Raw genomic sequence first — 23,406 nt, 5'->3', positions numbered from 1 at the left:
CAGTTAAATCACTGTTGGTGGGCAGGAGTGGAGCTGTTGCAGCAAAACAACACACTACAGTTGAACAATGGTTGTAATGGAAAAGATGGTTTCTGAGGAAATCTGGACCGTTATTCTGTCTATCCAAGAAAAACTTTTTTTGGATTTCTTTTTTTCAAGATGTTATTAATCTTTTGATCCATCCTTGTGCCAATATGTAGTTTCACAATATGCAGCTGCTCAAACAAGGATTGTTGTCAGATTTTCAAGCAATATTGAACAATGTTGAAATTACTCATTAGTGGTTAAACTCAAGACCCCATTTACACCTGCCATTAATATGCAATCTGTATCTGGATAGCCTATTGGGATATGGGAAAATGCATGTTAATGCGCAGTGTAAATGCCCGCGGAATGCAATCAGATCGTCCATGTGATCTCAGCCAAGTGTAAATGGTATCTGTACAGCATGACTATATTCTGAAAAGCCAAAATCCACCCAGCAGGGCTCAACGCTAACTTTTAAAAGTGGTTGCCAAAACTGAAAATATGGTTGCCATTTTTAGTCACCTTATATTTTGAGTAATTAAGATACTATGCAGTTATACGTCGGCTTAATGATGAAAATGTGGCAAAAGTATGTTTAACAGTTAGGGTAACTTTGAATCTAAAGTGTTGTCAGTGTCCACCCTCAGTTCCTGGTGTACAAAATACCAGCAATCGTCTGTGATGTTGACGGATTAGTAAAACTTCTCACCCCACAGTCAAACACCTTTTATTTGCTTCGCCGTTGTCTCAAACAGATGCCTGTGCGCACGCGAGTAAACTCACCAACGCACGTGCAGCGTTGTCCGGTTGCAACTGTTTTATTATTTGAGTCTGAACCTACAGTCTATGGTGTGAACACAGTGTAGAAACAGTAGTAGTGACTGGTTTTGGGGGCGGACGGGTCACGAGGAGGGGGTAATAACTGTCATGTTTCATAGACAATTGTTTTTTGCTAGTCATCATTATTAGCTTACGTCTGTGGCATTTTACACTGCATAAATTAGGCTAGCGGCCTTTCCCTTTATTCATAGCTTAACAATTCACATTTTTCCTTATTTACCGTTGGTTTAAGTCACTACATCTCCCGACAGAACAACACGGCTGAATTTCAGGATTACATAACGAGTTGCCGTCAACTCCAGTCATGTTTACCTCCCCTGTCTGCGCTCCGTCTGTGTGCTCAGCCCCACCCTCGGTGAAACGGAGCAGACAGAGCAGAGGAGAGAAACTAGCGCGACCGACATGCCTCCATCGATAAAAGGAATTGATAAGCTTCCGATGTATTGGACAATTTAGAACCGATTCTGAACTGGAACTGGTTCTGGATTCCCATGCCTAGTTGCTACTGGTGGCAACCAAAGGCCAAGAATTGGTTGCCAATTTCACAAAATATTACTGTCAGCCATGCCACCCAGCAAGTTTAAGGGCACCAACTCTGTCACTGAGCTACAAATAGTAGCAGTAGCTAGCAAGTCCCTTCTCACAAAAAGAGATGTAAAATTGACTGATGCCCATCAATGGCATTGCTTTCCGCCCAACTGATTTGCATATAGAGATCTGATCATAATGTAGGTAGAAGGAGATAAGAATTTGAGGCCCAGCTGCAGCCAGTCTGAAACTAGCATTCAGTTACAAAGATATAACTTGAGGAGTTTTTGCAGACAATTTCCCTCTTCAATTAAAGACTTAATTTGATCTTCACCTTATTTTGTCATGCTACAGACGGAACTGCCTCATTACAAGATTTGTTCAGTGACTTTATGTGTGAGAAAAGTGAATTAGGATCAGCCTTAAACCTCAATAAAATACTAAATGGTAATCTGCACCTCATGAAATAACTTAAACCTTTAACTGTGACCCATTCCAGCCAGAGGAAATGAGTGAGCCCGCACATTTAATAGATGATGGCGGGCCATTCGTGTGCTCATAAGGTACAATGGACAATATCAGTAGACAGTGTTTTAACATTGCAACCCTTTGTGTATTGGTTTAAAACTACCATGTCCTAAGTTTGGGCTGAGAGTTAAAAACAATCACAACAGAGCTGAGGAAAAGAAGAAGTCATTATCGCCCCTGGAGATCAGATAGCACAATACCAAGTTAATTAAAAATCAAACGACATTAAAGTTAAAAAATAAATAATCAACTAGCATGGACAAGACATCGCACATATAAGGGGGGGAAAAAAGAAGTTAAAAATCTGTCAGTGTGTGTGACATTCATACTTATTGACTTTGCATCAGTGCTCCCTATTTGGCAAGAGGAAGAACATTTTTACTAGTTGTCTGCTACAATATCACCACACGCAAACTGCACAGTGAGGGAGCCACTTTAAAACATTCTTAGGTGTCAAGTACTAAAACCCATGGAAGAAGGGGACTTGGTCCAAGGTGTCATTAAGTTTAGGTATAGCAGCAGAGGTGAGAGGAAGAGTTCTCTAAATAAGCTAATAGCTACATTTTGTTGGAGTGTGTTCAGTTCATTAATAATCAATAAGCAGGACTTGTATAAGTTCTTACAATGTGAATTTCCTCTTCCTGTGCAAATCTCTGAAGGAAGATGCCGAGGAGGCAGTACTTATCAGCCGTCAGAATGTCGTACCCTTAGTTTTGAATGGCGGCAACAAAGTCTTGCAGCATGTGCCTCTGATGTAAATCCAGCCTTGACTGAGCGGAGTTTAAAACGTCCCTGTGTCTTGCTTCCCTGGTCAGTGCAGATAGCTAGTGTTGTACTGGAAGGAAGCCACCTGGACCCGATTACGCAGCCTCTGGACTTCCAGATCCTGGAAGTGGTCGTCCTCGTCGTTCTGGATGATGATCTTCTGCAGTTCCCCAATCTCACGCTCCATCCTGGAACGCAGCTCTCGCTTCATCTTCAGCAGAGCCTGCAAACAATGGGAATGGTGAATGTTCTTCACTAAAATTGTGAAAATAGTTTTTAAGATTTTCCAGAGAAAATTAATAATCTGGACAATTCTGCTTCAAAGTCATGGCAATGATGTGCAGTTAGATTTGAGAGCTGTGCTCCTCTGGTTTGAAAATTTGCATCTGACCCAAAAAGGTTCCAGTTTTTCAAGTAAGAGCAATGTCATGAAGTTATCGTTCACATAGTTGTGAGTGACCGCACTGTGTGCCATAACAAATAATATTCACAAAATAACATTGGTTAAACAAGGTACTTTAAATATGACTAAATATTGTTGGTAGCAGCAACAGCAAAGTCACTAATATCTACTGGGAACAAATCTAATCTGACATCAAAATAAGTGAAGTTTAGAAAGAATTAAGAAGACAGACATCAGTCAGTCCTCCCTCTGCAGCTGGTCTGAATCACTGCCTGCAAGTATTGCGTGTAGAGAGACGAGGAGCTGGTTTGGAGGGGGAGCTGTTGTGTCACCCAGTAGCTAAGTTTACAAGAATTTACCCAATTTCATGATTTGTGGCAAACTAAGATAAATGGTTAGGCTACATTCAGACAGACGGCTTTCATTTTGGCTTGTTCGTAACAATTAGCTATTAGAATAAAAAGTGTGCTAAAGTAGATCACTTTGTGTGCGCACGTGTGTGTAGGAGCTGAGCCCCGCCCTCAGTCAAACACGCAGAGGAAAGGACGGAGAAGCTAGCACTACCATACATTTTTTTTTTTTTTTTTTTTTTACAGATCTGCATGATTCACGTGGGTCACATTTTCAGGTCGGAGAATTTGGAAAAATCACATCCCTGATAATATATAATCTGCCAATGTATGCTTCCCACCACCAGAATTTACAGTCTGTAAGTGCAACAGACCGTTTGAACAGGTCATTACTTACATTCATTTCCCCCCACATTCGATTGCAAGTTTAAATTCTGTATAAAAAGTGACAGCCCTAATTCACAGCAGTAAAAAGTAAAGGGTTTACCTTTTCTTGAGCTTTTTTCCGAACCTGGATCTCCTGCCGCTCTTGTGCAAGTTTTTCAGCTAGTAGTGAAAACTGAAAGAGAGAAAGGACGTTATAGCTCACTTTGAATTTATGAGTAGATTGTGAAGTCCATTTTAAAACAATACAAAAAGTGTGTGTGACTTCCTGGTTTTTACATAGGTCACTGTTTTGTCTGTGTGTGCGTCCTACTTGATCTTTGTAGTAGTTCTCCATGGACTCGATCTGATCCTGGTGTCGTCTCTGATGTTCAAGCCGCTGCTCCCTGGCGAAGTCTCTCTGCTCTCTCAACCGGATTTTCTGTAGCTCCAAACCCTCTTCAAATAGCTGCCGAAACGTCTACACACACACACACACAACCACACTTCGGTCACCCAAAATGCTAACGCCAGATAATCACATGGTCTGTAATTTAATCTTTAATTTAGTAATATTACTTAATATCGGATTTGATTCTTATACTGTTGTTCATTTCTCTCAAACACCAACACAAATATTTAGATGCAAAGACTTTTTAAGACAGGAACCTAACTTGTCTAATCATGTTTGGGTTTTAGAAGAGCTGGACGAGAAGACAATGTAAACAACCTCAAGTCCATTGAGTCCTTGTAGTTTGTGGTAGCCATCAAAATTGCCAAACATTTGCTGATTCCAGCTTCTATAACGATGTGATTTGCAGCTTTTCACTGTTTTATATCACTGAAAATGTAATCTATTTGGTTTGTGAACGTAACTCTAGGTAAGATAACTAAAAACTGTAAGTAATCGTTAGACGTGGCCTTAGTCCTAGAACAGGAGTACAAAGTTATGAATGGCCTTCACTACCCACCCTCTCCTCCTTGGTGCGGGCCCTCATCAGGCGGGCACGGTGCTGGACATGGTAGTCATTGTGGTACTTCTTGGCGCGTGCTATCTGCTGCCTCTGTTCCCTCAGTCTGTTCTGGGTCGACTTCTGCTGCTGGATGCGCTCTTTGAAGTCCCTCTGGAAGAGTAACATTTTAGCTTGTAACTGGCCAGCTTGATATGACAAATACTGTATGTCCTGAACAGGCAGGTAAAGTCTGTCTGCATGTGGGTGCACGCCATTTTGTGCCTAGAGTTGTGCACTTGTTTAAGAAAATGTGATCACACTCTAAGCATCCATTGTGACTGTGAAGGTTGAAACTGATACGGTTACTAGATATGAAGGGATCTTTTGAGTGTGCGTTTATGTGTCGATGCCCACCAGACGCCTGTTGTGGTCCTGGTCTTTGCGGTTGATCTCCACCAGCAGGTCATGTTTCCTCTGGGCTTCCTCCACCTGACAGACAAGCAGGCGTTTTACATATTCATCCCTCAATCCATCCACTAAATAATACATTCCAGATTTTAAAGGGCACAGGCAGACACATTTCACTGCGCTTGGCAAGTCCATTTGGTTGCAGCTTGTAATGGCCACAATCCTACCTGGCTGGAGAGTTTGCTACGACGCTGGCTATGAGAGGATGACTGGGCGTGGAGTCTGTCCACCTGCTGCATCTGCTGCTCCCACATCCGACCCAGGGCGTGGGGGGAGATGTGAAGGTGGGGCAACTCCTCCAGGAGCACAGGGAGGAGCTCATTCTCCTTCACCTTCACCTTCACTGGAGAGAGACAGAGGGGACACAAACAAGAACATTACAGATATAATCAGACTACACTGACACATTGTTTGTCATGCAATGAAGACATCTTGAGACTTAGTTTTAGCTTAATACAACCAATGCTACGGTTGAAAACAAGAGACAGTTACAATAAAATTGTTCTGTAAAACGTTGCTGGGAAAAATTAAACCTTTTCAATTGATTTCCCATAGGAATTTTACAATTTGTGTGACTTATATAGCAAAAGTACTTTTGTATATGCAAGATGCTCTAGGACCTGAGTGCACAGAGGTAAGTACGCTCACTGCACAGCTGGTTAATAGTTATGTTACACTCATACAATAAGCACATAACTTAAAGTATTGACCATTCAGTGCCCAAGTATCACAGTGAGATGTATTGATGCCTCAATTTAACATGCCAAAAACCATGTCTCCACCACAATGAGGCCTTATTATGTCACACACATATCAGCGATGTAGCAGTCAAATCTCTTCCAAATGGGTGGTTTATTTAATTGGAGGAAACTACATATGAACATGTGTGATTTTAATGTTTGACATAATATTTTTTACATTTTTGCCAATAGTTGTTTTACATGATGGATGTCACCGCAATTTCCCACCCCTACCACAAACCAATTCGTTTACTTGAGCTATCCTGACCTACCTGCTGTGTTAATGCGTGCACATCGGTTTGGTGGAGGTGGTGATGTGGCTCACTTTCGATTTATCCTGTGTGTTTCCTCGAGAGTAGCGAACGTGCGGAGATGGTTCGTGTCTGCAAGTTTCCGAATTGCACTAATAAAATGACAAGACACACGCCGTGCAGTTTTCATCGACTGCCATTCTACGATAAAAAGAGACTCAAGTTGTGGCTAGCTGCTCTACAAATAGACCCTAATACAAGTATCATGGAACTACGTGTGGCAGACTATCGTGTATGTAGCGAACATTTCGACAGGGATGACTACTTACACCAGGTCGGATCAAAAACACCCAAACACTACTACCTGAAACCTACAGCTGTTCCCAGAGTCGCCAAACCCGACGTGGGAGCAGAGGTAAGGCGGCGCCCCTTAGAGATAGCTAGTAGCTACGGTATCATGTGATAACTGTTAGCTAAAAGCTAATTCCTGCTACCGTAACACAAAACTTTATCGTCCTACATTCCTGTATCTGTGTGAGTTTTGCTATACGTATGTGGTACAGGGATTGGGGCACTGAGGATAATCGTGATATTATCAAGTGATTTTAAGTGAAACAGGGATTTTGAGATATGGGAACTCTGACAACTTTACTGCCACCGTCTGAACATCCACCACCACAAAACAAAATAGAAACAGGAAACTCTTCCTCGAAGATTATTTTCAAGACACTACAGCGGTAGAGGCTTTGTCAGATGGTCATTACTTGCAGTAAAACGCTGTAAAGATGAAGTGTGTGTCGTGCAATGAACGTGGAACCATTTGGGATTCATAGTTTCCTTACCGGTGCACACCTGCACAGGCTGAACACTGGGTCCGCTCCATTTCAGTGCGCTGGTGCACCGCCTAACACGTAACGGCGAGGGCCGGGAAAACTGCTGACAAAAACAGCAATGTCGGCCCACAGGGAAAAGGCCATGGTAGCTTTCTTAGTTGACAAATAATGGTCAACATGGACAGCAATGTTCACAATATGATTTTATGTAAGTCTGAAATACATTGATCAGTTGTCCGTCTTATTACTCTCCCTTGACCTGCTAATGTTTGAATGGGCCATGTGGTTTAGGTAGGCGTACATCCCGCTGTCGCTGCTTGAATTTGCTCCGATGACGCCTTTTAAGTGGTGTGCAGACTCCGCCTACCCGGCGCACCACTGGCGTAAGCCGGTGTGGTAATGGTGCGGACCCAGTATCAACACACGAGGGGAGGTTACACGCGCGTTATGTGTGTGCAGTAAACACAGATCAGAGTACTCCACTAACAGGGCAGTGACTGCCAGCCCGTCCATCATCACTGCTGACAGAAGTACAGACAGACAGTCTCCACTTTGCTGAAGACAAGTCTTGCTATTAGATGGCGTTATTTGCATGTAAAAATGGCGTATAATGAACCAGTTCGTCCGAGAGAATATGTGCTTTCAACACGTGAAGAACCAGAACCACCTCAGGTCAGTGACTCTGTTATAAAGTCAGTTTTAGCTGTGGGATTTATTACAACTGATTTGAGCGCACAGCTGGTGCGGCACCGACCGACAGTTGACTTTCCTCCATAGGTACTAGCTAGCTAATGTTAGCTGCTAGGTTAGCTGAAGTGTGCAATGATGGCATAACGTTGTTTCTTTAAAGGGAAAATTCGGCACCTTTATGTGGATGTCCAGTCAGTGTTGATGGTAAATGTGGTCAGTTGAACGAATGAATTCCTCAGTGCGGGTTATATTGACCGAGAAAGCAGAGTTCTCCTCAGCGGCACTGCCTGCATGTACCAGGATGCATCGCGCACGTTCTTCTGACGCGCAACCCCTAATCCTTCTAAGACCCGGTAGCTCGTGGAGGAGGGCATTTCAAAACGTGACTCTGAACAGAAAGGCGTCTTAAATACTTAACTATTCGATCAGAAAACCGGAAGAAACGACATACATTTAACTGTACTAGTTTTATCAGCAACAAGCATGCCTATGTGATGTATGGTGCCTGGATGTGACAGCTGTAGAAAGAAGAAAGAAAAGCAAGTAAGCGTAAGCTACCCGCTATGCCCGGTGTCTTTAAAAACGACATCAACCATGGCGAGGGAGAGCCCCAGGAGAAGCGAGGCCCAATAGAGGTATGCAGTTTTTTAGGTGACATTAGTTACATTGAATGCGTACCTAAAATTCCACATTGTGCCTGCTCTCAGCTTTCTTGGTCAATATAGCACACTGATTTGTTGCTACAATCGACTGCATTTACCATCAGCACTGATTGGACATCCACATAAAAGGTGCCGAAGTGTGGATATGCAGTAAATGGCATGGTTAAAGTTACACACTGGATATATAATGGCATCCCTTTAGAACGTGGAGCTCAGTGAGGGGATATCTTCATTCCCCGCCATACTACTTTCTGTGTTTGTAGTAGTGTGTGTTTTTTACAGCTGCAAGACACCTGTGCAGTAATGGACAGACCACCAGGCCAGGTCATAAGCACAGGTGAGTCAGTGAATGATCTTCACTGTTGTGTTGTTGTGGTTTACAGGTGCATGTATGACTTAATTAATGACATTGTAGGTGCTATAAGTAGTATATGCAAACAGTTGCATCTGCATCCATTTATGGCAAACTTGAAAGTCTGTGCACAGTGTCTTGTATAGAAAATATTGAATGTAAACACGTTTCAGACTAAGCCCTTCATCAGCATGCTTAAAGGAGCTGTAAGCGATAATTCACTGGCACTAAATGTCGCACTAGAGCACCAGCATCTCAGACCAAAACAAATGGGCGCTATGGCCCACCAGACACAGAAACACAGTAATTTTAATCCACGCAGATCATTATAAAACACACTTCATTCAAACTGGACAGAAACAAACAAAAAAAAAAACTCACCAAAACCGTCTTAGCCTTTCCACTGTTCCAACAATCACCAACTCTGGTTTGGTCAAAATAGACCCTTAATTCACAGAGTTAGACGAGAAAAAAAAAACTGCTTTCCTCACAGATAAACGGATCTACAGTGGGCAATCCACAAAGGACGCGTCCATCACTTGCCCGTCTCAAATAACAGATATGCCAATTGACACAAATCTCATGCTGTTTGTGTTGTAAACTTATTATCAGTATCAATAGGGATTATCAAGGTCCCCAGTTTTGCTATAATATAAAACAATGCAATTTTCTTCCTGTATACTACTCATGGAGCCTACTTGAAAACAATTTTTGTCCAGTAAGTTTCTAATGTTGCTCATCCTGGAGAAGACCGTTTGTTTGAATGAAAGTTGTCCAACAGAGTCCACTCTATTATAAATTATGTTTTTGGTTTTAACTTGAAAATTGCTCTTAAATTACTTTTTCCTTTCTTTGAAGGTTTAAGTATTCCAACTTTCAACTAAAAAGATATTTTTGACTGACCATACCGATATTAATTCACAGGCATTCAAGTAAATGTACCCGAGACATGCACCGCAACCATGGAGAAGTAAGTCAGCAAATAACTGTGATCATGACAGTTCTGTGATACTATTGTGATTATATCAATTCAGGGCTTTGTTATACCCCATTCGGTTACAGTGATACAATTTAAGCCCCTTTAGCACTGTTGCACCTGCGACAATGTATCCATAGTGACAACTTGTGTGTGTTTCCGCCTCGAGCAGGGCTCCATACAACCCGTATTTCATCATCATTTCTCAGCTTTCTTTTCTGCCCGATAACAGACCGACTCTGCAGCACATTGTTGATGAGGAGGCCATTCTGCAGCTGATGAAGAACTGCCCGATGTGCAACAGAAAGTGTCGCTGTAGCAAACGCACTCGTGGTCCTTACTTCATAGTCTACCAGAGCTGTTACTTCTGCCATTATCAACGCAAGTGGGCCAGCCAACCAGAAGCCAGAAATATGAACACTCCTAAGGCGCATACACCGTCCAAGAGGAAACTTCAGCCTAAGGACAAGGTGTCTGTAAATGCCAAGGCTCAGTCATCACAACTTAATAAGACAAGCATTTCTGAATCCTCAGTCTCAGAGTCCCATGACCCATTGGCCTGAGGAGCCCACTGTCAACTCTGTCTTTAGATACAGTGAGGAAAATAAGTATTTGAACACCCTGCTATTTTGCAAGTTCTCCCACTTAGAAATCATGGAGGGGTCTGAAATTGTCATCGTAGGTGCATGTCCACTGTGAGAGACATAATCTAAAAAAAATAAAATACATTTTTTTTTTTTAACTATTTATTTGTATGATACAGCTGCAGATAAGTATTTGAACATCTGAGAAAATCAATGTTAATATTTGGTACAGTAGCCTTTGTTTGAAATTACAGAGGTCAAACATTTTCTGTAGTTTTTCACCAGGTTTGCACACACTGCAGGAGGGATTTTGGCCCACTCCTCCACACAGATCTTCTCTAGATCAGTCAGGTTTCTGGCCTGTCGCTGAGAAACACGGAGTTTGAGCTCCCCCCAAAGATTCTCTATTGGGTTCAGGTCTGGAGACTGGCTAGGCCACGCCAGAACCTTGATATGCTTCTTACAGAGCCACTCCTTGGTTATCCTGGCTGTGTGCTTCGGGTCATTGTCATGTTGGAAGACCCAGCCTCGACCCATCTTCAGTGCTCTAACTGAGGGAAGGAGGTTGTTCCCCAAAATCTCGCAATACATGGCCATCCTCTCCTTAATACAGTGCAGTTGCCCTGTCCCATGTGCAGAAAAACACCCCCAAAGCATGATGCTACCACCCCCATGCTTCACAGTAGGGATGGTGTTCTTGGGATGGTACTCATCATTCTTCTTCCTCCAAACACGTTTAGTGGAATTACATCATCTGACCACATGACTTTCTCCCATGACTCCTCTGGATCATCCAAATGGTCATTGGCAAACTTAAGACGGGCCTGGACATGTGCTGGTTTCAGCAGGGGAACCTTCCGTGCCATGCATGATTTCAAACCATGACGTCTTAGTGTATTACCAACAGTAACCTTGGAAACGGTGGTCCCAGCTCTTTTCAGGTCATTGACCAGCTCCTCCCGTGTAGTTCTGGGCTGATTTCTCACCTTTCTTAGGATCATTGAGACCCCACAAGGTGAGATCTTGCATGGAGCCCCAATCCGAGGGAGATTGACAGTCCTGTTTAGCTTCTTCCATTTTCTAATGATTGCTCCAACAGTGGACCTTTTTTCATTTTTTCACATTTCCCTGTAGCCCTTTCCAGCCTTGTGGAGGTGTACAATTTTGTCTCTAGTGTCTTTGGACAGCTCTTTGGTCTTGGCCATGTTAGTAGTTGGATTCTTACTGATTGTATGGGGTGGACAGGTGTCTTTATGCAGCTAACGACCTCAAACAGGTGCATCTAATTTAGGATAATAAATGGAGTGGAGGTGGACATTTTAAAGGCAGACTAACAGGTCTTTGAGGGTCAGAATTCTAGCTGATAGACAGGTGTTCAAATACTTATTTGCAGCAGTATCATACAAATAAATAATCATACATTGTGATTTCTGGATTTTTTTTTTTTTTAAGATTATGTCTCTCACAGTGGACATGCGCCTATGATGACAATTTCAGACCCCTCCATGATTTCTAAGTGGGAGAACTTGCAAAATAGCAGGGTGTTCAAATACTTATTTTCCTCACTGTATGACTTGACTTACATGAATCTGAATTTGGGCATGAACCCACTTTCAGATGTGCCTTAAGGTGGATCATTATTATGCAGTTGGAGATGTGTGATGATGACAAACAATTCTATAAAGTTTTCTGTGGAGTTGTAGCTTCAGCCCAAAGTAGTAACATTTAATTTTCTAAGAAGGAACACAGTAAGAGTAAAAGCAGATAAGTATAGTTTTGCTTGCTAGTAGTGAGAAATACTGCACTGAAAATATGGTAAGGTACCATTGTGATGTGGAAACAGGCATTTTGAATACTAATCATAATTATAATATTTAGAAAAAATAAAAGTTTTACTTTTAGCCATAATCCTGCGCACTACATGTCAGCGTGTACAAGCATGAGTCAATGCACGACATGTTTAATATACAGGAAAATGAACCTGTACTGAAAGGTCTGTGGTAAATATACAAGTCTTAACCTACTTGATGGAGCTTTCCTGGGGGCCTCCTGCCATCTCCGTCCTGGTGTGGTTTGTTTGTTTCGTTGTGACCCATGCTGGGCCTTCATTCTAGCTGGGGACAATTTGGGGGCTTGGGAAACATCCCTTAGTATGGCCTCTCTGTACTGTCGCTCCTACACACAGACAAACACACAAAACTGTCAGTAAACTGGGACAAAATGACCAACAAGCACTCAGTAATTCACTTTCACTATTTTCCATTTTGCCCATCTTCCTCTAAGCTGAAGGATTAATTGTTATGGTTAATATCCTTACATTGTTGTTTGTTTAATAGTTGTCTGCAGAGCAGCAGTTGATATTTCCCCTTTTCCATTATATACCAACTTTTGGGGTTAAATTGGTGTTTACAGATTAGAGAAAAGTTCCCCTTCAGTTTCCAGTAGAACATAGCAACAAATGAGGTGCAATCTATATTTTTATAGTGAAACTGAATATTGAAGTGTTATCTGCATATTTTTTGAATGTGTCGTAAAGTTTTTACTGTTTTATGACTAACTTTGCATTTTATCTGAACAAATATGCTTTCACTAATTGATTCCATTAGTACAGCATAATGTACAAGTACACAGGCGGATTACATTTTTCCCCTTTCCACTTCTGTTATCTCAAGGTTGTGACTTATGTGTTTTCTAATATTCATAATAAACAGTTTGATAGTCAGGTCACTGTTGTAATTTCTGCCTATATAATACCTTGGTTACAGTAAAATCTCAGAAATTGATCAATGTGACCTCTCTTAAATCACTAATTTCCACATAAGGGAAGTAAAGAACTATTCTTGTTCAAGCAATCATAGACAAGAATAGATCTAGCACACACAAACAGCACATATTCCAACTGAAACTTTTAACACCAGTGCTAGTACAGACATGAAATAGTCACAACAGTTTGTGAACCCCCTGACTAATATACCCGTCCAATATTAAGAAAACCCTTTGTTAAAAATCATGTGATGAGGAATAAATCAATATGAGAAACAGACAAAGCTCTGCTTGAGTGTTCTAAAGAGGTATGTAATGTAGAGAAGGGAGGGCGGAGAGAGGGATCCTTATTGTACTCATACTATACTAGACTTCATACTAATGACTTACAGCTTCCTGAGCTTTGAGGCGTGCTTTGTCTAGATCTGCCCGTTCTTTGTATTCATATCTTTTCAACTCCTCCTCATAGGCCTTATTCTCCAAATACTGAAAGAGAGAGAGATTCATTTTTAATTTTATAGGTACGTGACATGAACAGATGCAAGAGCATAATCACTCAACTTGGTCTAGACTGTCCCTAAACTACAGCTAAAATCCTCCCAGTCAGGCTTCAATGTAGCATTTAAATCTATTGAGCAGTCTGAAAATTACAGCCAGTTCAGACATTGTCAGTGTGGTGGAACCCATTCTTGAGTAGTAATATGCTGTTAACTCTAATTCATTTAAAATACATCACGAAAAACACTAAAATGTAATTCACGAAAAGGAAGTATAATAAGAACTTCTTATACACAGTACATTTAAAGGGAATTCACTAAGAAAACAATGACTATGTTAATACCTTGATATGTTTTCTGCGAGACGGTCTGTGGTGTAGGTCTTCTCGCCTTGAATGATCAGAAGCTGTGAGGTTGGTTTGTCTCCCTTCATCCAGACTCAAGGCCTGTGCCATGGCATCTTCTAACTGTCCCTGCAGAGAGCGACGGACCCGTGGAGGGGACGGGGATAATGAGCGTGTCCGGTGGGTGGATTCAGCGTCAGGTGTTCCTGAAACAAATTAATGTTACAGTTCAATACATGTATCTAGAATTATCATATGGACGTGCTATGGTTCACAGTACCTAAGTCTGACCTGTGTGTTCTCTGGGAGTCCTGCGACACTCCATGATGCTGTCACTGTGGTGGGACTGCTTGTCCTCTTCTCGGACTTCATTGGACTCTCCACTTTCACTCATAACTCGTTTAAGCATCTACAGGAATTACACATCACACGTTGTTGCAAGCGTAAAAGGGATAATACACAATTACAAAAATGACATAAGTACACGCAGTACGTCTTCTGATGGTTATAAAGTCATTGCAATTAACAATGATTAAAGAGTATGTACCCAGGACTCCCTGGAAAGCAGTACAGATAATGAATGGCTTATGCTGGTTAATTATAGCAAACTGTATTGAACTGACCATAACTACATGGACTTATATTTAGAAAATAAAGAGCAGGTAAACATACTTGAACCCACCCTTAAACACACACATCAAAATCTCTCTTGCTTGCATACAAAACACTCATGAAAATATGCTGGGACCTTATACAAAATAAACACACACACACACACACACACACACACACACCTGATCGAGTTCCTCAAGTCGATGGGAGAGCTTCTCAGATATGTGATGCAGCTCCTTTTCTGCTTGCTTGTTCCTCTGTCTGCGATACGACAGAGGCTCCTCAAAACCGTCCTCCTCCAACCTGCTACTGCTCAGGAAGACACCATACAGCAGAGAGAGTTAGACAGTCAAAATAAGTATTACTACATTGTCCCTGCATAAAATATGAGGACATTATTTTCCTTATTTTGTTGCTTCCTACTGTTCTCTGGAACTGCACCTCTCTTACCTGAGGCCTGCCCTGTGACTTATCCTTCTATCCAGTTGTCTTCGTGTATAACTCAGATCCTCCTTATCTTGTTCTTCCTCTTCTGTGTCTGGTGGAGAGGGGGTCGAGGCCGCCATCTCATCTTGCAGAGTAAGGAAGAGCACATCTGGCTGGGTGCGGAACAAAACCCTCCTGGGACCCCCATTAGTTGGCTGAGATTGACAAAAAGAGAATCAAGTGAATTTGAAAATCTGGTCAGTAAATCACTTTAGAAAGACTGCAAATGAGCCAAGGGAAAGAAAGAAAAGATGTGATCATATTTTTTAAGATAATGTCCAGTGCTGGCTGGATGCTTTTTTCCTGACTTTTATTTTTTAAATTCCATCAGACTGGACTTAACCACTATATACTGTGTATATGTCAGTTTATCATCTTGTGTCCACCCTTTTTAACACAGCAACCAGCGTAACACACAGCATGGGTGGTTTAAAAGGGTTGCTGGACATGACACAATAAGGATCCAAATGTGTCTGCATGGGTTAGAGGTTGCTGTAAAATTGGTACAAGTAAAGGCTTGTTGCTCTCTTACCTCTAGTGCCTCCCCCTCCACTTCTGTCCTGGCTCTTTGCTGACTGGACAAAGACTTCTCACTCACAGCTGGAAATTGAGCAAAACATGACATCAAGAATGGAGTTACACTTAACTCTGCCAGGGGATTTTCACTTGTTAGCCGTCCCATGGGCATAGCAGATAAACAGTACAATTTGTTAGCTGCCCTGGAGATCCACTGTCAACTCCAACATTCAGTCACTATCAATTCAATCAAATGCTAGCAGGCTTTTGTAATCCCATGAGATTTTGCTCTGGTACATTTGTTTTACTCACCAGGGGACTGGAAAAGGGGAGGAGACTGTAGTCCATTGGTAACAACTATCTCCAGTTTAGAGGTCTGTGTGAGAAAGTGAGAGGGGGAAAAGAGCAAGAAAAAAAAATACTGTGAAGCTTAGCAGAGGTCAATAACATTGACTACAGGGGAGAGACCAGACACAAGACTTTTAGAACATATTGACACTGGTGATGGGTCAAGTCACTCCAAATAAAGAAGAGGAAAATCTTCTGTAGGTTTGAGCTTGGTGGCTGTCGTTGTGTACATTTTATAGATGCAGGCCATAGGTTAATCTGAGTCAGCAGTCACACAACACCAAGCTAATAGGACCTGCTATTAAGTAAGTTTGCTGAGGTGTGCGTCAGTCAGACGACACTTCCTGTTTTCAGTAATTTCCTTAAAAAGGGATAAAGTGACAGTTTTCCTTAACATGACAGATTGTCTTTGACTTAACACAAAATGTAAATAAAAGGGGGAAAATGTTTTAACTCACAACATATGAATCTTGAATAAGGTATTGCTTTCTTTGATTCTACCAATAGACTTTTAATCATTAGTGAACTGTTAAAAACCAGAACTTGGTCAAGACTTAAAAAGGCAGACAAACTTGCCTACACTTTTAGCATCTAACAAGACAAGAAAAAATATCTTCCATAGTCACTATAGTGACATGATCAAAATGTGAATGCTAAGGACCTGCAACAGGCAGTTATTGTTAGAGAGCTGAGAAAGTGAGTTTGTTGGGTAAAGTTCAGCTCAGTGTTCTTAAATCATCCCACTGCACCTTAAATACCAGTGGCTAAAATATCATTTCACATATATCGAAAATGGGACAGTGTGTAAGTTAAGGTGGTGAACTAACTGTCAACTAACTGACAAGACAGAGAAAATACGGTTTGGATTTACACGAATGCATCAGCAGATACTTTAGTTTATCAAGTACATTTAAACAAAAATTTGTTCAATAAAATAACAAATGTTCCGCAAACTATTTGTGGTTTAATGTGCTGTATGTCAACTACCATTAAATTTACTCAAGTTCACCTGCCTTAATTACTATCAACAGACTGTTGCTAAACTGTCAACACCTTTGGTTCAGATCAGGGTTTGGTTTAGGTACATAAAATGAGGTTTAGTCCAACAGTGACAGTGTGGTTGGTTATGGTTGAAGGCCAGTACAGGAGCTGGTCCATAAAACAAGGCTATATATAGAAATGTGTTTCTTCCAAGCTAATGGACAGCACACATTCAAAACACTATCACTTGAAATGGCCCTAAAGAGTTTTCAAGAAGTCTGAAAAGTAAAACATGCGAGTTTATTACTGAAGTAACTCCTAGTCGTTTTGAATGAGTCAGCATATGCTTATCCTTCCTGTATTGTCCTGGAATCACTAAAATAGGAAGTGTAAGTATGTGTGTATGCATGTATGTGAAAGAGAGAGACAGTGCATTGATGGCTCTATAGTAATATATCTCAATGCCTCTAGAACTTTGGGAAGATAAAGTTTGCATGTCCTTTCAAACTGCATGCAAATAACAGGTAAATTGTAAAACAATTGAAGCACATCATGCTGTATTATAAGGCTACCTCTGTAGTGACAGAAGCAGATTCCTCCCCTGCGTGCCCTTGGCTGAGGCCAGCAGCTGTGGGTGAGTGTGGGTCTGCATCGGTTCTGTGGGGGGTGTTGCTCTGGTTGGGTGGCTGCAGAGTGATAGCTGAGTGCAGCAGTTCAGTCAGTGGAGTGTCCTGGGTGTCCAGAGGACCAGAGGTGGTGGCTGTGTCTGAGGTTTGGGAAGGGACAGCAAGTCATTGCAGATTAATCAAGAGATTTGTTGAAAGAGTTATTACAGTTACAAGTTAATATATTTAATAATAATAATAATAATAATAAAGGAATCAAAATATAAATGATACTTGGAGGCAACATGATGGGATAGAGCAGACATATGACTTCATGTACACAAGGTTATGCCTTGTCTGCCGAACACTGATAGTTGATGCTAAATTGTCTCTGAATATCTTTGTGGTTTGCAGCGAAGCCACACGACAGGTTAGGTTACTACTGTATAATGTGACAACTAGACCAACAACTTTAATCAACGCATAAAACTACTTATGTCCTCTCAAATGCTTAAAATTGTTTCGCACAAAAAAGCAAGAACATTTTGCCAAAAAGAACATCTTATACTAACGTAACACTCTGGCCACAAAACATCTGGAAAACCAGAGGGAAAAAAACATTGATATGGTTGATATGGTCTTACCTTCTTGTTTGGCTGTGAATGTGCGTGCCGAGACTCCCAGCCCAATGAGCTCACTAGTTGATCCCATCTCCTCAGCGTTCCAGGAATGGAGGGAATGTTTACTGGAATGGACAGTGGACCTGGACCATAAGACATAATATTATTTACCAAAAGTACGATATATTAAAATAATAGATGTTTACTTTGATATACTTGCTCTGAATTCATTAAATCACAACCTATTCAAACTGTAGAACTGACAGATTTTTAAAAGAAGTCAATGAGTACAGACCACCAAAGACATAAAAATCATTAGTCTTGCATGTTTAATTGTCTATTTTATGAGTTTTCCAGATCTAAGCCTTGGCTAAGATTTGATCATGGCAGTGTTGCTGTTAAAAGCCATGCAGTCTTCCTTGTACATAGACAAAGCATATTGTTGAAATCACAGCAGGAGCATCGACTCGCTGATTACTTAACAGCTGCATAGCGCAACTCAGACAGAGGCTGCATCAGTGGTTCTTCTGTTACTTATAGCACTACTACAATACAAAAGTTATTTACATACTTCAATTGCTTTAAGTGCCTCCAAAATATAAATATTGACAGACAGTTTTATAATTTACTTAAGAGTATGAATAAACACACTAGCAGTGCTACAACCTGCACCCAAACATAATACAAAAAAAAATAAAATAAAAAGTCAATTGGGAAACACATTGAGCTGCAGGGACGTCCCTGTTTCCATATGTTTGACAGCTACCCACTAACCTCTTAATATTTACACAAGTGCTAGGAAGTTAGCCTAGCAGGATGTTGTGTCAACAGGATTTACAGCCCGGATCTGCCCTAAAGCTGAATGACATGGTCAGAGTCATGTGGAACAAACCTGACTGCCAGGTTGTTTGTTTTGGTTTATGGGAGAGTTCAAACCAAACAGAAGAGCTGGTATTCTTTTACTTTGTTTGAGATTTTGATTCATTCTACCATGCATTGCCTTTTCTTGGTAAAAGAGCATGGGGTGTGTTACAGCGATGTCCCCAATTTGACATACACTTTTGTCAGATATCATGCTCTCTCCTCATGTTTATATCTACTGTCACTGATATGAATATTCTTTTTAAAAATGATACAAAAACGCATATTGTTTTGTCAGTGAAACTCTAGCTGTTATGAATATATTCAAACACCTGCTGTCTGTCATGCCTTTTCAAAGTAAATTCTCTAGTGCACAGGAAATTGTGGATTTTACATTTCTAGGAGCAGCAACAGTGCTATGTTTGGGATAAACAGAAGAACTGCATAGCTGGCATACGCTGACAACTACCATATCTGAACAGACAGAGAAAATAGCAACCTACACAGAAATAGAGAAATTCAAACTTTATCAAGAAAATAAAACAAAGCAGAAGAGTGACAGTATCGCCCACACTGCTAAGCATGGTGATCTCTAGGGAGTGCAGTGCAAAATCCCCACAGCAATGAAAGGGTAACACCCAAGATATCACAATGATTAAAACATTAAAATTAAACTAAACTTAATCTCCAATGCAATTGTGGGCAAGATGTATTTTTTAGTGTTTGGGGAGTATGTGCAGTGCATCTAGGAGAAGCTCTTACTCTCCACTGGAAGATGAAGATGCTCCTTCCAGTTGAGTCTCCTTGTGCTCTGTGGCATTGCAACTTATTGGCTCCTTGATTTCACCAGGCACATCCTCATTAAGACTGTCATTCAGTTCCTCTGAAAAAATATATGAACAGTACAAATGACCCAGAGGGAGAGACTAACAGACTAAGAAAAACTATGAAAAAACAGAACCAACAACAAAGAGAATGCAATACTTGTGATTACAACATGTACCTCCATGGAATTTTAAAGAGGAACAAAAACATATGACCTTTAATTCAACAAACTGACTGACTGAATGTCAATAATACACTGCTGTGGAAATTTACTGTTCGAAAACCTGAAAGACTCACAGCTAAAAAAAAAGTCTGACAAACTACAGAGGGCAATCTTGTAGTTTTTAGCACTAAAGTAAACTATAACGCAAACGCTAACTAAACTAAATACTATAAGCAGAAGTACAACTTGTCACTGTTAGACACTGAAGGCAGACACCTCACTGTACCAGTGTCACCACAGATCATATTAATAAACATTTCAGCCCCAAACAACTCAAACATTCTGCATTCACATCACAGTAAACAGACCACTTCTATTGTACTCATTACCAATTTTGGTATTTCACATCCACAACGTTTAATTAGGCCTTTTATAAACTCACATAATTTGTAAGTACAGGCACAGTTATTAACTACTAATTGCTGTCTGGCAGTGGTCTGAGGGACGGCCCACTCACACAAAGGCATTTCTGCCAAATGAAGAGGGCTGACTGTTCTCTATAAAGTCCTGCACCAGCTGGTCTTAAACTGAGTTTAGGACACATTATGTCAAGTGTCTCCCCCCCCCCCCCCATCCGTTTATGTTTATTGTTGTGCATTGGTGTTCCTCTTTAATTAACAATAGCATGACACCTGCTTTTTGAGTTACTAAAGCAAACATCTCCCTAAAAATCATTTAAGAAAGTTTTGATACATTATGAAGCCTTAAAATATGTGATAATACAGTTCAGATTCATATCTTCATAAATGCCTTAAAAATAAAAACGCATATTATCTGTCAAGTTGACAAGGTAAAAGTGACATATTAATCTTCCTACCCCCGTTCTGTGACTCCTCGCTTATCTCCTCCTTGAGATATTCCAGGAGGCCATCGAAGATTTCCAGGAGGTTCTTGATAGACTCTTTGTCCCCTCTGACAACATTTTGTCCTGCGAACACACAGCCATCCTCAGCATTATACTCAGTACTCATCAGTTTTATTGCTGAATAAAAAAGGGGATTGTCCTTGTGTTTCTGCAAACCCCTTCAGGAAATAAGGAAACAAAATAAAAGTGACTTGATGGTGAAATCTTCTACCATCTCAAGTCAATCCAAGTGAAAGTTATGCATGTATGTAGCAGTGATCACAGTTGCGCTTCTCTTGTACATACATGTGACTTAATCAATATTGTTGTTAAGAGTGAAAATGTTTATTATACCTGTAATGTGCGAGAGACTGATCTGAAGGTAATCCAGGGACAGTGAATCAATCACAGACTGAACGTTATGGATGTCATCTTCTTGACTGCATGGTGCTGCAATGTAATCTAAACACACACATACACCAATTTGAATAACCAAAGCATGTATGAGATCACACAAACAGTGAAATGCATACAACAAATCCAAAATTACAGAAACATGCATTCACACACTTCCTGGAACACATTGGGCCCTCACTTTAGCTCTTTCCTGTACTTAAAGATGCAGGAAAGAGCTCAGCGACATTAACAGTCTCATGATGCCATGTCTTAGGATGGTCTTAGGAAGCATTCCTGACATACTAAGCACACTCAGGAGATCATGCTCTAAACTTAAACCTCACAACTTGTTAACCCTCAGTGTTTTTGGCCTTATGATTAGAATTTAAATTAAGTTGTGTTAGGGCTACAAATAATGGTTATTTTCATCATCAATTACTCTGCTGATTATTTGCTATATGAATCAATGAATCGCTTGGTCTATAAAGTGGTATTCACTTTATTATCGCATAAGGCAAAGAAAAGCAGCAAATCATCACAACTGAGTAGCTGGTATCAGAGAATATTTGGCGTTTTGGCTTAAAAAGAATAACCCAAACAATTAATCTCTCATGAATATAGTTGCATATTATTTTTCTATTGATCAACCAGTTGTGTTGACATTTTGGTAGATCTGCAGCTTGCTCTTACCTGGAACTTTCTCCCCCAAGATATTCTCATACAGAGCAATGAAAACATTTGCATCACAGTCCGTCAGTTTCCTCAGCCTCAGGTTTATGTGACACTTGCTGAGTAGATCATTTGTCACATCTACCCAATCTGTAGTAAAAAAATAAATAAATGAGGGAATAGTCTTGTTTATGTCCAACAGTAAAGTCCTTAAGTGGGAATTTGAATTTAATATCTAGAAAGTATTCAAATAGAATAATAAAAATAGAGTAGTGAAAGAGTTAAAACAGAAGCAAAATTTGCCTGCATTTTATTGAGTTTATGTGGAATACTACCTTAATTAAAAAAGACATTGTGCCGTGTATGAAGAATGATTTTACTTATAGAGAGCTCATTTTAGTGACATTCACTGCTTATTTATTCACAAACCAGGTTCAGTACCTCCTCTAGGGGTGGTAATGTTAATTCAATCTTTAATGCCCGTCCGCGGCAAACTGTAGTTTGAGAGCGGGGAGTCATCTCTCCCTGTCTCACACACACCAACTACTTACTACACTAGCTACCGTTAAATATTACCCGGTTTGGATGACAAACATTCAGTTTTTTAACAAATAATACCAGTGGCCATGGATTTGGAATGACAAAACAACAAGCAAACTATTGTCTAAAGTCACCTGCCACCTTTAAGTCACCTCTAATGTGTTTTACCACAACTTTACCGGTTAACTCAAAAGTAGCTAGCTAACGTTGCTAATTCGGTTTGTTTGCTAATTGGAACATTATCAGAGCAACGTTAAACTGTGAGCTCTAACCCTTAAATTAAAAGTTATCTCTAAAACGTAGCTAGATAATACATGTACAGGTGATGACAGGCTCGGCGACAGCAGGAAATCAACAATAACCTGGCAGCTAACGTTAGCTGTAAGTTAGCGTTACGTGTCGTTAGCTTTCTCTGGACCGGAGCATAGAGTCTATCCTACCTCTGTCTCCCTCCTGGGTTCCCATGAAACAGCTGTCGACGAGAGGCAGCTGGAGCTCAAAATCCACTGACTAGCTGAAAAAGAGTTTCGTATAACCCAGAGCCCCGATCCTGGCCTGAGCAGATGGGGTCAGTTTTGGTTTTGTTGTGGGTTTCAGTAACAGGGAGAAGGTACAATCGGCTCTCATTTAAAATTGAAGTCTTGTTTGATTGGACGATACGCTCATTCTTTGTTTCCGGAAGTTCCCTTTGATGGTTGCGTACTGCCCTCTGCTGGTTACTGTGTATAACGCAGGCAGGTAAACCGCAACGGACTGCACTTAATCAACCAAAAGGTTTTCTAGCTTTCAAAGCAATTTAAAAAAAAAAATCAATTCAACTGATAATATTAAAGCTGGAAACCTTCACACCCACTTCTCAGTTCATCTCATAGACTGTATCTCCACACTTGTATATGTTTATCTTTATTTAAGATATTATTGTCTGCAGATGATACTGTTGTCAAATAAACCTTTGAATCACTT

The 23,406-nt window shown here is 40.7% G+C and overlaps 2 protein-coding genes across 7 annotated transcripts; one reads left to right on the top strand and one right to left on the bottom strand.

Moving 5' to 3' along the window:
* Positions 1-2,072: 2,072 nt before the first annotated feature.
* On the bottom strand, positions 2,073-23,120 carry LOC122873895 (centrosomal protein of 95 kDa-like). Of its 2 annotated transcripts, XM_044191205.1 has the most exons (21): positions 22,884-23,118; positions 21,925-22,053; positions 21,193-21,300; positions 20,812-20,922; positions 19,709-19,829; positions 18,110-18,228; positions 17,433-17,626; positions 15,844-15,907; positions 15,548-15,615; positions 14,980-15,170; positions 14,712-14,838; positions 14,209-14,326; positions 13,918-14,123; positions 13,467-13,562; positions 12,338-12,488; positions 5,393-5,568; positions 5,172-5,246; positions 4,776-4,928; positions 4,139-4,285; positions 3,929-4,000; positions 2,073-2,911 (listed from the first exon to the last, which is right to left on the bottom strand). In XM_044191205.1, exons 1-21 carry the CDS (start codon positions 22,906-22,908, stop codon positions 2,735-2,737), a joined length of 2,628 nt encoding a protein of 875 aa, XP_044047140.1. In that variant the 5' UTR covers positions 22,909-23,118; the 3' UTR covers positions 2,073-2,734. The 2 variants fall into 2 exon arrangements, with proteins under 2 accessions (XP_044047140.1, XP_044047141.1); XM_044191206.1 differs by lacking the exon at positions 13,467-13,562 and having other exon boundaries at positions 22,884-23,120.
* On the top strand, positions 6,238-13,035 carry LOC122873900. 5 transcript variants are annotated; one of them, XM_044191220.1, is made up of 4 exons: positions 6,238-6,631; positions 8,684-8,738; positions 9,678-9,723; positions 9,962-13,035. In XM_044191220.1, the coding sequence occupies exons 1-4, from the start codon at positions 6,338-6,340 to the stop codon at positions 10,290-10,292; spliced, it is 726 nt and encodes a 241-aa protein (XP_044047155.1). In that variant the 5' UTR covers positions 6,238-6,337; the 3' UTR covers positions 10,293-13,035. The 5 variants fall into 5 exon arrangements, 4 of the variants coding, with proteins under 4 accessions (XP_044047155.1, XP_044047156.1, XP_044047157.1 ...); XR_006377533.1 differs by lacking the exon at positions 6,238-6,631 and adding an exon at positions 7,065-7,721 and having other exon boundaries at positions 9,939-13,035; XM_044191221.1 differs by lacking the exon at positions 6,238-6,631 and adding an exon at positions 7,071-7,721 and having other exon boundaries at positions 8,665-8,738.
* Positions 23,121-23,406: the final 286 nt, after the last annotated feature.

The sequence above is a fragment of the Siniperca chuatsi genome, linkage group LG3 (genome assembly GCF_020085105.1).
Source record: "Siniperca chuatsi isolate FFG_IHB_CAS linkage group LG3, ASM2008510v1, whole genome shotgun sequence".
NCBI lineage: Eukaryota > Metazoa > Chordata > Actinopteri > Centrarchiformes > Sinipercidae > Siniperca > Siniperca chuatsi.
The sequence above is the reverse complement of the archived record's forward strand: the minus strand, read 5'-3'. Positions and strand labels throughout refer to the sequence as shown.